Below are 18,245 nucleotides of genomic sequence, written 5' to 3' on the forward strand. Positions count from 1 at the left end.
TAATTTCAGGAAAAATATCAATTTTTATAGCCAATTAGCTGTTTAATAGGGTATTGGTGGGGATATATGAAAGCAGTATATTAAGCTATATGGCATGTGCCATAAAATAGCTTTTCAACCTCTGTTCTAAATACTTTTCTTAATAATTGAGATGAGCCATGTTTTCTTGATTAAAATATATCATTTTAAAAGTATACTGTGTGGCTTGAATTTGGCAGTGGCCTGCTTTTCATGGGTGATCTCAAGAATAAAGGATCAATAACCTAATTTTTTCAGAAAAGATAGAGAAGAATATATAAAGTAGTTTATAATTGTTAAAGTACTATAAAAATTTTAAGCTTTATTAATTATAGGGTTACCAATAATAATTACTACTTAATAAGCATCTTCTAAGTGCTATCCACTCAACTAAGAGCTTTACATTTAATAACTCATTTAATCCTCTCAACCACTCCCCTTTGAACTAGGTTTTATTATTTCTATTTTATAGATGATTAAACTAAGTTTAGAAAAGTTAACAAGCTTACTATTAAGAAGTAGTAAGTGGCTTACATTTGACACTGAGCTAGTTCTTTCTACTCCAAACTTCATGTTCTGCTCTATCCCATTACCTTATCTTTGAGTTAATATGAAAGGATTACATTGTTAATATCCAGTACTATGCAAATGAACATTATTAATATTGATAGTATAAGAGTCAGGGACAATCTTAATAACAATTTTTAAATTAGTACACATATCTCATTTAAGAATTCACCTTTTACTCCTAAAATTCCTTTGGAAATACATTTCAAAGGAAAATATAATAAACATCATATTTGTTAGGTAGGTACAGATATAATATAGTACGATAAATGATATGTACACCTGGAAACAGTGTTAGCCCTGTTTATGTCTTGAATACTCTTATTTCAAAATGATTCTGAGATACTATTGTGTTTATGGAAATTTCCACAGGAAGAATCTTCTCAAATTATATGCTTTCAAACGCTGCACATCTTCCTAGAAAGCCCATTAACATAACTATTGTTGTATTTTAACAGCAAAAGACCCAAAACCATATCCATAGATGAAAATATGGAGCCCAGTCCTACAGGAGACTTTTATCCCTCTCCGAATTCACCAGCTGCTGGAAGTCGAACATGGCATGAAAGAGATCAAGGTGAGTAACAAGCAGATGCCTCTAGGGACATTGTAATAATATGTCAGCTCATTTCATGTTTCATTTAGTCAAAATAGCATAGTGGAACCAATATGGATTTTTTTTTCATGAAATGGCTGCAGTAAAATTAGCTTTAAGCTAATGTGCTTGTCAAATATTTTCAAAGTTAACTTTGAAAAAGTCCCATGTTTTACGTGCTTATTGAGTTTATTTTTCAGACAGAATCTTTTTAGAGCCCCCAAATTATGTATGCAGCTAATCATTGTCTGTCTACCTAAGTTGGTTGGGTTGCAGCAGAAACACGAGTTTTGATTCCAGTAGATCAGTTTGCCTCTCTTTATGGGGTACTTTAGGGAAGAACCAACCCTTAATCAGTTTGCAGGTGCCAGCTACTGGAAGTTCCCATTGAATGGCCATGATTCCTTCTGAAAGTTTTTACAGCATAAAAAATAAGTAAACGTGGAATGTAAAAAACTGTATATCTGAGTCAACCTAGTTATACTTTCTAGATAAAACTATGACTCAATTCTAGGTCAGCTTTGGGGAAAAATAAAACTTTAAGAAATAGGTATTATTTGGCTCTCTGAATTCAGGCTTTGCTCCATTTTATTCTTAAAGTTTATTGCAGCGATTTTCAATTGGTGTGCTGCAAGAATTTTTAAAATGTGCAATACCTGACTCTTTAGTCAGGACACTGACCTCTTTTCTTTTAGACTATCAAATAGAATATAACAATAGCCAACACAACAATAGCCATCCAGTGTGAATGAATCAAAATTATACCTGATTTTTGGTCAGGTCAACAAAAAATATCTCCTGGTGTGCCACACAATTTTAGTTTATGTGTGCTACGAGATGAAAAGGTTGAAAATTTGCTGGTCTATTGAATTATTTCATCAAACAAACCCATGCCTGTTTGCCTTAATTAGAGGGAGATTATTAAGCCTGGAAATAGAGAAATCAGCTAACTGCACTTTGTGTTGGTATGTGTGCATGGATGTAAGTAGGACTTATATAATGAAAATTGTCTTTTAGATCAAGTTTTGTATTTTATTAAAAATGTAAAAGCATTCTTTATCAGTAGTTTTAAGCCCATGACTTGGGTATGTGTATCTGAGGGTTGGGAAGCTGTATGTCCAGCAATCTCAGGGCACAAATAACTTAGCAGTAAAAGCCAGTCCGTTCTTTACTCAGGAATACATTTTTGCTGCTCCAGATTTTTATACCGAATGCCTTAGAGTTTAAAGAATAGTGAAAATTTTTCATGGGGGAGTTGGACTTTGAGTCCAGCGGGTCTCCTTTAACAGGCTGAGATTTTTCACTGGTGAAGTAGGGGCTGGCATGGACATAGGCAAGCGCTGTGGGAAGTTAGAATGGCCATGTGCGCCCTGCGGCTGGGCACTGTGCACGTGGAAGGAAGTAATGGCAGATGACAGAGGTCATTCTAAGGACATTCTTGAAAACCAGCTGGAGAGTTTGGCTCCAAGGACACTTTTTCCAATCTGTTCTTTAGGCTGTAGACCAAATCATCTGTATAGAACAAAATGATGCTAGCCCTGGCTGGGTAGTTCAGTTGGTTAGAGTGTCAATATTAGGCCATATCAACCAATGAATCCATAAATAAGTGGAACAACAAATCTCTCTCTCTCTCTCTCTCTCTCTCTCTCTCTCTCTCTCTCTCTCTCTTCTCTCTCTCTCCCTCTCTCTCCCCCCTCTTTCTTGCTCGCTCTTTCCCTCTTTCCTTCTCTCCCTCCCTTCTTCTTTCTCTAAAAATCAATCAATACATTAAAAAAACTCATAATGACATCACTTCTCTATTTCAGATCCTTTAGTAACTTTCCATTCCTCTTAGAAGAAAATCAGAATTCCCTCGTATGTCCAGAAGGCCCTATTTCTTGTCTGTCTCTCCTTTGACACCCCTCCAGCCTCAGAGGGTGCCATCTGCTTCTTCTTACACTTGAGCCCCCTGCTTTGTTTAGATTTGGGAATATAAAACTCAAGACCTTCCTATAAGCCATGTCTTCTGGAAGCTCCTTTTCTAACTCTTCATGGAAAGTATTTTTTTTTTTGTCCTCATTCAGGTGCAGCCTACATGGAGGAACTTCAGTCAGGTCTTACTGTTTTTCTCTCTTGACATTCAGTATGGTTCCTTGTACTCGTAATATGTTATTACATATTTCTTTATGGAATTAATTGTCTCAGTCTGCCTGCATTATGAGGTCAGGGACTTTATCTATTTTGGATACTGCTGTAACCAGCACCTGGTAACCATGCACAACACTTGGTGCACAGTAAGGGCACAGTCACTGTTGGATACATGAAACATTGTTGGGCAGAGCACCAATCCTATTAGTGAAGGCAAGAAAAAAAATAGGGACTTCCATCAGACTTGCAGAAATGAGGGTGTAAACAAAACCCTCAGCCCTTTATATTTTATTGCCTGTTTTACTGACATTGTTAGTGTATTCTAAACAAAGCCATATTTTCCCCATCAGAAAATTATTCTGGAAAAGATTCTAATGGTGATAACATTGTGAATGTGTGGGAGTGGATATGTTGTTCATAAGTGTAGTGTTCTTTATTATAGAGAGTGTCACTTTGTAAGAATTGATTCCCCTTTCTGCCTTTTAAATAAAGCCAATCTCAAATCATATTATAAAACATTCTTGAAAAGTAGAAGGGAAACTGTCATTCTTTCTCTTTGTAAAATCATCGTATTGTCTTGGTGATTTTCTTTTGTCAAGATGACTAGAATTATTGGAGAAGTCTGTAAAGGCATATTATATTAAGAGTAAGGAAGAATGATCCATTCTCAAGTGGGCTTAAAAAATAAACCTCTGTCACTTTAATTCTGAAGACCTTGAAGACTTTGTAATGTACACAATAAGCCATTGTGGAAAGAAGACTTCAACCACAATGAAAAAATGAGGGCAGTACAGTACTATCTTTATAAATTTGCTAAGCCAAATGCAGTCCTTTTGTTCTTAGAAAATTGCTTTTTTTTTACATTTTCAAAGTAAAATGCCCCATGGTTGTTCTTGTCCGTCTTCAAATGTTCTTTAGAAACACTTGTCTGCCATGAACGGAATTTTCTAAAGGGCATATTGAGTACCACTCAATATTTGTAATGGCTTTAGTGCATGTCTTATACTTGTTTCTCCCACAAAGCCCTGCTCTAATTGGTACTCAGTAACTACTTATTAGTTGAGTAAAATGTGCTTGTGTTTGTAATTGGCAGAAATATTTAAATTTTGCTATTAATTATTTCCTGGGTATGCTTTATTCTGCTGTGTTAACTTTGCATTAAAATCTACTCTTGCCATAGCTCTTAGCAAAACTGATTTTTGAAATATGAGAATTAAAAATAAAATTATGGACTATTTGTGACATTTTACTTATAATCTGAAACCCTAACCTAAACCATTGAGGTTTACTCCAAGTAGGCAAAAATAAAGGATGTGATCTGACCATTTCTAAGAGAAATTAGGCAAAATTTTCATATTAAATCTAGATTCATGCAATGATAACTGTTCATGTAATTTTTAATAATTTAATGAAAAGAATATTTTTATTTTAGTATATCACGAACATAATTAAGTCTATTCTTTTTCTTTTCAAAACACAAAGTTACAATTTTCTGAATATAAAAGAATTATAATTTTTAATTTTTCAGAACATAGACACAAATATTTTAAAACTAACCACTATTTAATAGTGTTAAACATTGGGTAAGAATCTATATAATTTGCTAAAATTTTTCCTGATGAGTAGCGATGGAAATTAAATTTGTCAGCATCTACATTATGTAATATTTATATTTTTATTTTATGCCTTTTATGGATAGAGAAGGGAAGAAAAGAGAAAAAAGAAAACTGGCCCACTAACAAGGATTATATAGACACTGTTACATTCCTTTTCCAAATTCTGTAATTTTATTTTATTATTTTTTGCTTAGTCCTCTATGACTTTCCCAGTATTAAAATTTGAGCTGCTTTTACCTCTGTTGAAAACTTTTCTTTTTTTTGGATACTATTTTTCATCATTTAGATTTTAATGGTTAAATGAATAAAACTTGGTTAGCTTTTCAACATGTATGTTGAAAATTTCTCTTACTTCAGTTCTTACATCAGAAGAAATGTCATCTGAGGTCTTGTCTACCTTAATTTTTTCCACCAGAGTCAATTCAGAGACTCAATTCCTAGTGGATGTACTTGTCTCAAAATCATCAGAGTCATCTTTTGCAACTTCCGATAAAAGAGAGAGAATAAAGAGGCAGGTCTTGTTTTTTTTTTTCTTTTTTCTAATTCAAGTTACTTTCAAGGGGCTAAATGTAGTTGTATTTTAATTCCCAGGAATTTAACAGACTAATGATGCTAATAATTGTGCTTGAAAACTTGCAACAATTCTTTATCACTGTCACTTTGCCACTGCCATTCTAATAGTCACTGATTCTTCTATGTCTGAATATAAAACTCCTAAAACACTATTTAACAGACAGTTAGTGATAGGGTAAATATATTTAGAATATACAGCTGGTTGTTTTTTAATGGAAATTTTAGCAGCTTCTCAGACTGACCAGTATTTAAACAATTTGTAATCTTAGATAAAATGTAAATTCAAAATAATTTTTGGAGTCATATTTTATTAACTTCTACACACTGAGGATTTAAGATAATTGGGCTCAATTAACATTTATCAAATGCCTATTACTTGCCAGGGATTTTTCTAGGCATTGGTCACACAAATATGAATAAATTAAATTTTAAGCCCTCAACCTGCTAAACAAAAATGTAAATTTTTACTGTTATGAAAAATGGTGGTTCACAGAGGATAAATAATGTAAACCAATTATTGAGGGGGGTTCTCTCCATGCCTAAAAACTAGCGTCCTTTTAAGCACTAGGATAAGTAACTCTTTTCACAGAAATCAACTAATTGGTATGTTAACAAAAACTAGTGTTGGTATGTAATTACAGTTTTAAAAGGAGTTTAGCCCGGCTGGTGTGGCTCAGAGGTTGTCGACCCAGGAACCAAAGGGTCAATGGTTCGATTCCCGGTCAGGGCACATGCCCAGTTGTGGGCTCGATCCCCAGGAGGGGTGCGTGCAGGAGGCAGCCGATCGATGATGTGTCTATCTCATTGATGTTTCTGTCTCTCTCCCTAAAAATCAATAAAACCATATTTAAAAAAAAAAAAAAGTTTAAAAATTTACACTGGACTCTTGATAGACAATATTTAGGCATCATGTTTTGGTTGCTATAGGTACTAGAAAATAACACTATTTTTAAAAATTACACTGCTGTCATAGAAATAATAAGTCTCTTCAGCTTGTTTTTGTGAAGTTCTAATACATTTCCAAGCCCTTGAGATTAATTTTGACCATTTTGCAAATGTTCTCATTTGTAAGATAGTCTTCAATCTTGTGCTAAATTTTAATTTAAACTTCATAATTGTTTTGTAAGAGTATAGTATTAAATATCCAGTGAATTAAGCCAAAGACCTCAAGGGAACACTGGAGGCTAGACAGTATTAATGCTGGCTTGTATCATGATATCAATCAGTTGTATAGGAAATAAACAACAGTAAGTAAGAGTGTCATAGCGTATTCATAGAATTGGAATCAGAGACCAGCAGTTTAAAGAATATTAATAGATATGCTAGATACAAGAACACTCAACTAAGTTTGGAAAATTCTACATTAGCAAAAATTTAAACTTTTTAAAAATGAATGAATTCATAGAATATTTTACATACTATTGTGTGCTGTGGATATGAATGTCCAGGAGTGAACATCGACTGAGTGTGTTCATTAAGTTTGTGACTTCAGAACCTTTTTTTTTTCCCCATCCAAGAATCTATAGGTTCAAACTTTGGAAAACAGTGGTCTCGCCCACATTACAGTCTGAAAAATGATATTGTCTCAAGATTTCTCTAGAGCCGTGGGAGCTGGGCGAATGGGCAGCTTTCACAAACAGTTGAATAACTACTATCTGGGAACCATTAATATTAAATGAAGTTCTAGAAAATGGCAAGGCAAACAGCTTAGTAATCTTCCTGGAAGAATTTTTAAGCTCCCTTTGGGGACCAGATAGAACACCAACAATTCCTCGCATTCCTAGACTTTGTATCACAAGGATTAAATATCATATTTTGAACTAGGCAAGATGAGACACACAAGTGCTTTTGATGGATGAATGTGCAGAGATGGTTGGAATTGAATGTTTGAGCACCATTGTCAAGCTTTTTTTTGGGGGGGGGTTAGCTTCTTATTATTGAAAACATGAAAAGCCAAGAACTTAGACTCGTGACAGAGCTTACAGTGAACCTCCATGGCCCAGGATGCCATCCGAGAGCAGGCTCCAGGGGATCCCTCTGCCACAGGCATTCCATCCCCTTCCGCGACACCCCTGTAGGGGAAATCACAGCGCCAGCATCTCTCAGACCAAAAGGAAAACGACAAGCTGTGGGTGAAGGCTGTCATCAGAACGCCTCACTTTGTGCACCGATTCACAGTTGTTCATGCTCCTTTCATGCATCCTAATGAAGAAGAGCCTTTTGTGGGGGGCAAACCTGTGTACATTTTAGAAGGGCCAATACTACGTCCCAGGGGAAAGTTAGGCTCGGTCTGCGCGCTGGAACCTCCATGATTTGAAATGATAGCATTTGCAGGAAAACCAGGCTGGATCATTAGTTCACACAAATATACACAAAACCACTTGCTGTTTAATGCTGGGTCTCTAGGTGGATGGAACACAGCCTAAAGGAGAAACCCAAGGAAGGCTTTGCCAGCTTAGTGCGCCATGCAACGTTTCTTGGCGTGGCCAAAGGTTTTGTTGTGAACCCTTTCACACAGCGATTTCATGTTGACGTGTATTTTGAAGTAGTTTGGGAAGCTCCTATTCTATTACCAGTAACATATACAGGAAGACATTGAGTTGTTATGGATAGAACACAGATTATTAGACTCTTTCGCGAGGTGTAGGCGAAACTATTGGTTTTATAGCTGAGCAGTGGAAGGTTCAGAGAGCTGTCCCATCCAGAGTGTCCAGGTAATTAATAGCAGAGCCTAGATCTGCTCTTTTTTAAGCTGATTTTTTTTTTCTGTTATCCATCCACCTAGAGAATCGATATGTAGACTTACCTATGTAGGGATAAATGGGCCAGGAGAATTTGAACACTGCTTAGGAAATCTTGGCAGGCAGACAGTTCTCCTAGGGAGCTGCATAGAAGATTTCATTACAGCTTCTAGAGCTAGAATGGGAGAGTAGGGATGAATTCATGAGTTTGTAGGACTCTGGAAGAACTGTCGGGATGTTGAGATGGTAAAATGTGTGTTTTCTTTAAAAAATGTTGGAGATGTGAGTGACTTTAATGGATAAAAGTGGAGAAAGGCTGGTTTGAAGTGAATGTTTAAGCATGATTTTTTAAAAGCTTTTTGTTGTGGAAAATGTCAAAAGTAGGGAGAAGCGTAAAGTGAACCTCTAGGTCCCAGCTCGAACTGTTACCAATATTTTGCCGATCTTGTTGCTTTAATATCTCCTAGTTTTTTGAAGTATTTTAAAGTAAATCCTAGAGATTTACTTGTAAATACTTATAAGTATATCAGATGGTGACTTTTAAAAAAATGCAGTCCCAATACCATTATCAATTTAACAAATATAAAAACAATTCCCTAATATCATCTAATATATAATCCATGTTCAAATTACCCAGAATATCTTATAGGTTGTTTTGTTAAAATGAGGATCCAAAATGGGGTTTGGGATGGGAATGGGGGGATGAGGACAATTATGTGATATCATAATCAATAAAGAAATTAAAACAAGAACAACAGAAATAAAACCAAAATGGGTTATATATCATATTTGTATTTTCAGTCACTTTTTAACCTATGAAAGTTATATTAGCTTTTTTCTCTACTAACCATATTTATATTAACTCTTTTTCTAAATCATTTATTTGTTGAAGAAACCACATACATTAATTTTTTTCCAGCAAATATATATAAATGAGGAAAACTAGACCTTCCTGCCATTTGTGGCTACCATTGATTGAGCACTTGCTACCTCTCAGGACTGGGTTAAAACTTTACATATTCTTTTTCTTTTAAACTCTATTTAAAAAACACATTTTACCCGCTCATTAAACTGATCACTACAGTGATTGAGAAATTTGATCACACCACCAATAAGTAGGAGAGGTAGACTGGGAACCTTTGCGCCTTCAGCTGCAAAACCCATGTTCATTATTACTACATACACTGCCTTCTAAGCAAGTCCTTGTGATGTTATGTTTATGGTTATTTTCTGTTATCCTAAACCTCTATCACAGTGTTTTTCTAATATGTGGTACTTCAGTAGAAATAAATGCACATAATACCTGAGCAGTCCACAGACTCCAGGGATTCATGAGTGCAGTCCTTGGGCTAGACTCAGGTTAAGGATTTGTTTATGATTTAGTGATGTTGTTATTAAATAACCCTAAAGTCTAGAATGTCTTTACTAGTGGCATGTGACATACATCTAGTTTAAAATGAGCAATGTGTATGTCAAAATATAAAAATTGATTATATATTTATTGTAATATGTATGTTTTTCTTTTAGTTCTGTTCTGATATTTCGCCTTTGGCCTAAAGCACTATAATGGTGAGCAGAAAACTGTAAATGCTGGTGTGGCCTTAACAAATCACTTAATTTCAGTAACCTGTGAATTTTCTCACCTGTGAAATAACAAAGTTGGCTACTAAGGTTCCTTCATGTTCCAGTATTCAGGATTTAATATGAGGCAAAGATTTGTAGGTCTTTAGGGCTTGGGTCTTTAAGCTTTCATTAACATGGATCTTTTTGAAAATTCAGAAAGTTTTTCACGTTCTTAATTATTTGTAAATGTTTATTTTAAATATTGTCTTAGAATAACAGAATAATTGGGATGTTTATGTGCTTGGAGGCACCATATGTTTTGCCTTATACCTGAGGAATGCACAGTTCTTACAAATAACATGTCCTGTCTTGCGCGACTCTGGTACAACAAATGATTGATAGAAATTGAGTTATTATAACAGAACCTTGTTATGGGATCAGTGTCTCCTACTTCGAAAATAAATGACTCAGCCAGACGGCCACATTTATTTTCTCTAAATGACTAGGGATGCAGCAATAGGAGACCATTATCCTGTGACAATATTCTGTTTCATTGACATTATCTCACAAATGTAATTGGTCCATTACTAAATAGAGGTTTTGTTACTGATCAATTTCACGATTTTCAAAGCCATTAGGATAATAAATATGCCATCAGAGTAATTTCATTGACAGAATGTTCTATTTTCTTCATTTACATTTGTTAGAGGAAAAATATAGATTTAGGTTGAACTTAAACACTACCATTTATACCAGTTTTGACTATTTTTCCATTAAGAGAAATGGAATATTGTACAGAGTAATCATATTTACATTGAGCTGCTGAACTGATGACCTTAAAATTTTTGTGATTTTTTCCCCCCTGCTACCACACTAAACCACATCAAATCATAATTGCTCCCAAGCAATTAGTTTACCACCTCAGTTTAATGATTTTATTTGAAGTAAGTTCCAGATCATTTCTAGGACTTTACTGTAAATCCACTAAAGTAACACATCAGTTAAATCAACCCTAACCATACCAGTGTAGATAATAACAGCATTAGTACCAACAGACCTTGAGATGTCTTGTAGCATAAATGTTTCTAAATGCATGGCTTTTCCCCAAATGTTCTCCTTTCAAAACTCATCTGTAATCTTGTTAAATTAGAACTCTTCCAGTATCTTTCTGACTTTTACAGTTAAGGTTGCGGTATTGATTTTATTTTATAGTCCACGGCTCTCAGATGCTTAACACTAATAAGCCTCTATAGCCAAGAGGTTTTCCCTAGGGGCACAGTGAATAGAAGCTATTTACCTATGCCCGTATTTAATAAGTGACTAAAATATACTCCAAATCCTGCATAATTGTTTGGTGTTTTTCCTCCTTTTAAATTAGGTTTTCTGAATTTGTTAAAATAAAATTCTTAATGGGCAAAAGCATTTTGAAGTTTTTCTAAAAAGCAGTTCTCTTATTCAGTATTCACTTTTTTTAAACACTGTTCTTAGTTATTCAAGGTGGGGTTTTTTTTAAAAAAACACACAACTTTTTTTTAATGTCTCAAGGAAGGTGTTTGTAAGCTTCAAAGGGGTTTGAGCTTTAACTTTGTATTGGTTGTAGGTGTAGCCTGGAGACTTTTTTTTTTATAGAGATGTGATAGTAGAGACTTGTAGTAACCTGCCACTTACTGTGCCTGGGTTAGAATACACACTTAAAACTATGACAAAATGTTTCAAGTTGTTGAAGAATACAGCAATATGCTTAAGTATAGTTGAGATTAAATCATTCAATGATAAAGCAAGATTTTTTTTTTTAACATGAAGACAACTACATTTTCTTCTTTTAAAAATAACTGATTTCATTTTGTTGAAAAGGTTGAGAAATCTAATTGAAGATCATTTATCCCTTTCTAATATAGACTGCTCTTTTTCCAATTATTTTAGAGTATGATAAATGTGTACTATAAATATATATATATATAATGCTTTCTTAACATAGCAGTTAATTATTTTCTTAATCATCTGGCATTATCATCAAGCTACTGTAGTGGGATTAAGTCCATATGTCTTGTTGTAACATTCAGAGTTTTTTGTTAACATGGAGTGTGTAGAAAGGACTAAGTCGCTTTTGCCATAGAATCATAAAATTTTACATCTAGAAGAGAACTTAGAAACAAATTTCAGATATTCTCTTCTTTGCTTGTATTCTCAAAAATACATTTTTGGTGTTAGCCAATTAAATTGCAAATATTACATTTAAGTATTTCATTTTATATTTTGGCAACATCCAATGCCTAAGACTGATGGAGGTATTTTTTTCTTAAAGTGTAATGTTGGGCACAGTAACAAGGTCCAATATTGTCCACCCATCATTGGGAACTATTTATAAGATTCTATTTTCTCCGCACAAAATATATATTTTGCAATTTTTTATTGTAAAGTAAGACTTTTTTGTGTGGGGGATTTGGAAGAGCAAACTATAAAATGTAAAGAAGAAAATAAAAATTACCTCTAAACCTATAATATGGAGATAACTTCTGTTAATAATTGACTGTATTACATGCCAGTTTATTTTCGATGTTTTTTTAATGAATTTCTTACGCGTATTTTTGCACTAAATTGGGCTTATGTGATATATGCTGTTTGTAAATTCTTTTCTTTTTTTATTTTACATTTACAATATAATAGCATTTTGCCATGTCATTCAATTTCCACTTTATAATGACTGCATACTATGCCACTCTTTGGCTATATTATAGATTTTAAAAGTCTGCTTTGCTCATAGATGTTTAACTAGTTTCCAAGTTTTTGTATGATCAAATCTTTGTGCTTAAATATAATTATTTTATTTCTATCTAATTCTGTTCTTACTCCCTGGTACCTAGCATACTGCCTGGCACGAAGTCATCAGTAGATGCTTAGTGAAACTTTGTTAAGGAATTAATTCATTCCTACTGTAGAATTACTGAGTTAAATGTTTTAGCCATTTCTAAGGCTTTTGCTAAGTATTGGCACAGAACCCTCAATGTCTTATCAATTTACATTCCAACTAGCAGTGCCTGAGTAGTTTACCTATAATATTTAAATGTAGCTGTAGGCTATAAATAATTTTGAAACATGTTCCCCCAAATAGCCTATCTAATAAAATAGTAATATGCAAATTGACCATCACTCCAACACACAAGATGGCCGCCCCCATGTGGACACAAGATGGCCGTCACAAGATGGCCTGCAGGGGAGAGCAGTTAGGGGTGACCAGGCCAGCATGGGAGAGCAGTTAGGAGTGACCAGGCCAGCAGGGGAGGGCAGTTGGGGGTGACCAGGCTGGCAGGGGAGGGCAGTTAGGGGTGACCAGGCCTGCAGGGGACAGCAGTTAGGGGTGACCAGGCCATCATGGGAGAGCAGTTAGGGGTGACCTGGCCTGAAGGGGAGGGCAGTTAGGGGCAATCGGGCTGGCAGGGGAGCAGTTAGGCATTGATCAAGCTGTCAGGGGAGTGGTTAGGGGGTGATCAGGCTGGCAGGCAGAAGCAGTTAGGGGCAATCAGGAAAGCAGGTAGGCAAGCAGTTGGGAGCCAGCAGTCCTGGATTGTGAGAGGGATGTCTGGTGGGATCGGGCCTAAATGGGCAGTCGGACATCCCTAGAGGGGTCACAGATTGGAGAGGGTGCAGGCTGGGCTGAGGGACACCCACTCTGCACACCCCCTCCTCTGCTCCCCCTCCTCCCCCCATGCACAAATTTCATGCTCCGGGCCTCTAGTATTTAAATAACAGTGTCTCTGTGGTCTTGTGATTCTGCTCATGTACCTCTATTTCACCATTTTATATTTCATTTAACCATTGGGCATCACACCATATCATTTCTCCCCATGAACCAGGACAACTCCATCTTACTATGAAGGAAATGAAGATGGCACCGCCTCAGGGATGGTGCAAAGCTTTCTAGGAAAGGTATAGCCTACGTGGTCTACTTCCATCCTCCTCGAGGACACACTCCCTCAGAATGCTTCCCCACCATCAGTCCTTTATCTGTCGGCAAAACTTGTTCACGTTAAGGATCAGTGTGGTTCCCCACAGGGACACCGATAGAAATAAATGAAGCAAAGCTTTGGGCTGGGATCTTCTAGGCTTGATCATTGTAGTGTTTTGCATAACGTTTATGTAAACTTGATGTAAACGTTTAAACTTCCCTCTCCTCAAGAGGATGTACCGCAAGGCAAAAACAGAAGAAGGGAAACCATGGTCCTTTTTAGCATTCAGCTGGCGGAGCATCTTCCCTGCCTTCTCAGTGTCCTCTGGGCACAGGGCCCAAGCTGTTCCCTTGTCTCAGGACGGATTCAGGATTTATGGCCTGAAGCAAAAGTATCAGATGTCTAGCTCTTGAACTCGTCCTGCACGCTAGACTTGGTAGTGTCTCCGTTATTATAAATAGTATTATTACTTTATGCAGATATCCAGTCATTTTTCATGTTGTCTTCAAGCTTCCACGGCAACATTTTAATGGAAAGCAGAGACTCCCCAGCTTAGCTGAAGTTTGGTTTTCACTCTCAGTGTTTTGTGTTGCTTGGCAGAGTCTCAGGGAGGTAATGGATGTGTTGACCACCTTTGCCATCATCCAACAATGAGTTTGGTCTCTTGTCTCTGAAGAACTCTTCTATGTCCAGAGTTTTTGTACATCTGTAAAACTTTTTAAAACTATCAAAAATCTAAAACGTCTGAAAAAGAAAGAAACGTAGAAAGCTAGAAGAGGTATTAACTTAGTAAGACTAGTCAATATGATATATTCTTGTCAAATCCCAGTCACTGGACTGTCTGTATGCTAAATGTTCTCACATGTGCACTTTTGCTCCTTGGTCTATATCATGCTCCCACCGAAGGGGCAAAGGTAACAGAAGTTCCCCTACTATTTTCATTGCACCTTGAGTTTTCTTCTGCCAAAATGAATCCGGTAACGTCTTGTAAGCAGCTTGATAATGTCAAGAGGAAAGAAAATATTTTAAATTATGATTATATCTTTTTAAGCACTTCGTAACAAAAGATACTTTAAAGAACTGGAAAAGTAAGAGAAACCAGCAAATGGTGGCTTGTACGTATAAAAGTTCAATTAGACTTGCTTACATGTATGGCATGTAAGTAAGAAAGACAAGACATATGTAAAAGGATTGAGATTCTGAGGCAATTTGCTTCTTTGTTAAACAGATAAAAAATACATTTTCTAAATCAAAGGAATGGTCCAGTTCATATATTTTAATTTAGTGTTAAGCTATGCTGAAAATAATGGCTTCCAAAAATTCAAGAATTCTGTGTGTTCCTACATAGTTGATTTGAAATAGCTGTGTACCATAAGTGTCATTACAGGGAAGAAGAATAGAAATTAAAAAAGAGAGAAAATGATGTGTTTTTCTGTGTAGTCTATAGAAATGTGATTTGTAACCTCAATCTATTTAAGCATATTGAAAAAGCCAACATATTGCTCTGCTCTGTGTTAAAAACGAGCAGGTGTCCCAGACAGGCAGGTGTTAAGGTGGCTGTTTGAGCTTGCCCTCAATCGCTAGTTGACTTCAGTGAAGTTCTCCTAACAGGTGTCTAACTGCCTGGAGTGCCATGTGACATTTATCCCGGGAGCGACTCGGATGACAGCCTGCTACAGACTGAGGAAGGGGTCTTTGCTTTGATGAAGAAATTGCCAAAACTCATGTCTCATTAGTGTTTCCTAAGGTTCTTTGGAAGTGAACAACAGTTTAATTAAGGGCTGACGTAAACACGTTTCTGCACCCTTTCCCTGCAGCATTTTATCACATTAGAATTGATCAAAATTGTTGCCTTGGGCTGACTCGAACAGATATACATCTGGAGCGCCATTTGTGCAAGCTGCCGAGGAGTCGGGTACATACGCTGAGTTTCACAGCAACTCTCTTCCTTTGTAGATGCGATTACCTTGTTGGGAGATGAGTCGATCTATTTTTTTGCTTAAGCCTTTATCTCTTTGAAGTGATGCTGTGAGATGAATGACACATTCATGTATATAAGTCTCAGTGCCAAAAAAGTTATAGTATAGCTAGGAAAAATTACGTGATAATTTGATTTCGCAAAAATACTTATTTAAAGGTGTGCTTCAGTCTAAACGAATCAACTCAGCTTATACGAGGAGCCTCGTTGAACTTTTTCTTACATGGTGATTTTTTATTATGCATTGAACTGTACAGTTGGTTTCTAAAGCCATCACTGATTTTCTAATGATAAATCTAAGTATAGGTGTAGTCACTGATGATGAATACTATCAGTGTAAATGTTGCTTTTTTTAAAGAATAGCCTTTCTCATCTTCTGTCATTAAGAAGAATCCTTTCTGTAGTCTTATATTATCATGATGGTAACTATTTAATTCATTTTTATATTTAATGTCTATCCTCTCTGCTGAACTGTGAGCATCACCAGGACAGGGAGCAGGTGGTCTTATTTAACATCTTGAACTTTATGCCTCTCCATAGTTTGTCACACTTATTAGAAAGTCACTGACTGATTTTGTTTTCTCTCTGCTTTCCATTCAGTGACTTCTCCTCTGGTGGTATCTATTCATGCAATATGCATTTTAACATATATCGACCATGGTTATTTCACTCATCCTACACTGCTAGTTATCATTCCGCCGTGCAGCCTCATCAACATGCAAGAGATTCTAAAATAAACTGTCTAGACACCGAGTCTGCTCTACCTATTCTACCTTCTTCCAATCCTGGATTTCTAAAAATTCTTTCCATGTTCTTAGCCTGTTCTTCCAGCCTGCACATATGTTTGTGTCTTTGATAAAATTATCTTCTGTAGGATCAACCATTTAGTCAACTTAACATATATATATGTATGGATTAAACAAGTACAAAATGATAATGAAAAAGCCATCGAGTGATGTAAGACACAAACACAAGATCATTCCGGAGATCTAGATCTCCCAAGTTCCTAGGAAGGATTACTTATGGAGAAAATGAATCAGGATGGTTCAGTGGATAAAATATTGTTTTATAGCTAGAATAGGAGGGTAAAGAGACATATAATTTTTAGCTGGAGGGAATGTCATGCAAGGAAATGGACAGAGTTAGAAGCACATTCCTCCTGGTTCCTTCCTCCCCCAGGAAGTCATAAGCAAATTCGTTTAGCTAAAGTTTAAATAATATGGAACGATAAGGAAAAACTTACATAAAAATGTGGTTCCGCCTGGCTGGCGTGGCTCAGTGGTTGAGCACTGACCTACGAACCAGGAGCTCACGGTTCCATTCCCAGTCAGGGAACGTGCCTGGATTGTGTGCTCGGTCCCCAGTGTGGGGCGTGCAGGAGGCAGCCGATCAATGATTCTCTCTCATCATTAATGTTTCTCTCTCTCTTTCTCTTTCTGTCTGTTTGTCTCTCTCACTTCCTCTCTGAAATCAATAAAAATGTATTTAAAAAAATGCAGTGTCATGGTAAATCTTAAAATGAGGAAGATAATTTGAAGGAGAGAATTTCAGTAACTGTGTCTATAATGAACCATGTTGAGGAAAACCTGGGAGGGGGAGTTGGAAGAAAAATCTTGACTCAGCCAAGTACACACAGCCTAGTGGAAGCTGCAAAGACAGAAAAAATACAGCTTTTGGAACCTTTTTTCTTCTAAAATGAATTCATTTATAAATTGTTACTTTCTAAATCATATTGAATTTCTTTCTCTGATTTCAAGCCCTCACTGGACTTTGCTTCTTTCCCATCAGCCACCAGTAACCCCTGCCTCCTTCCCACCAACAGACCCACCAGCTAATCTTTTTCTTATCATTTTCCCTCTCCTTCAGCTTCATTATTTCATGTATTATTCAACTTATACATTATAATGTATTTGTTATTATTCAACTTATTATATATTTATATATTATTCAGCTTTATTATTATCCAACTTATTTTCAACCTAATCTTTTTATGTATTATTCTTCCTGTTCAGGGGACAATGGATTGTGAAAAGCATGACATTTGTTTTTCTTCACAGAAAGGTCACTTAAAAACATCTCTCCTATATATTTATTCCTCAAACATTTTTTCCTATAGCATATGAGTGCATTAAAAATAGAAACGATATCATTTTTCAGTTTGGCATGAGGTCTATTAGACTGCAGACATTCAAAATAAAATTAAAATCAAAACAATACTGGTTTGATTTATGATTAAAATGTAATAGCTAGAAACTCTACCCATATTTCTCTCAGATAATTGACCTTTTATTTTTATTCCCTCTTCTGCCCAGAAAGTTTTTTTTTTTTTTTCTCATTGAGGGGAAGGTTTAATTTGTGTCCTCCGAAGTACTTAGCATAGTGACTTGAATGTTCTGTGCACCAGTATATCTTTACTGACTAATGGGCCCCAAATTAATTTTATTTAATGGGGAAACAAAGGAAGTTAATCCTACTTTCTAATACTATCATTCTTTATTTTTTTAAAATTGTTTCAGTCTG

At 35.9% G+C, this 18,245-nt stretch overlaps 1 protein-coding gene across 14 annotated transcripts in view; it reads left to right on the top strand.

Moving 5' to 3' along the window:
- NFIB (nuclear factor I B) overlaps nt 1-18,245 on the top strand; it is a 231,906-nt gene that overhangs the window by 174,502 nt on the left and 39,159 nt on the right. For all 14 annotated transcript variants that reach the window (XM_008145018.3, XM_054727164.1, XM_054727165.1 and 11 more), the window contains one exon: nt 1,044-1,162. In XM_008145018.3, coding sequence (XP_008143240.2) covers nt 1,044-1,162 — 119 coding nt within the window. The remainder of the gene's footprint in view (nt 1-1,043; nt 1,163-18,245) is intronic.

This window comes from Eptesicus fuscus, chromosome 15 (genome assembly GCF_027574615.1).
Source record: "Eptesicus fuscus isolate TK198812 chromosome 15, DD_ASM_mEF_20220401, whole genome shotgun sequence".
NCBI classification, from domain to species: domain Eukaryota; kingdom Metazoa; phylum Chordata; class Mammalia; order Chiroptera; family Vespertilionidae; genus Eptesicus; species Eptesicus fuscus.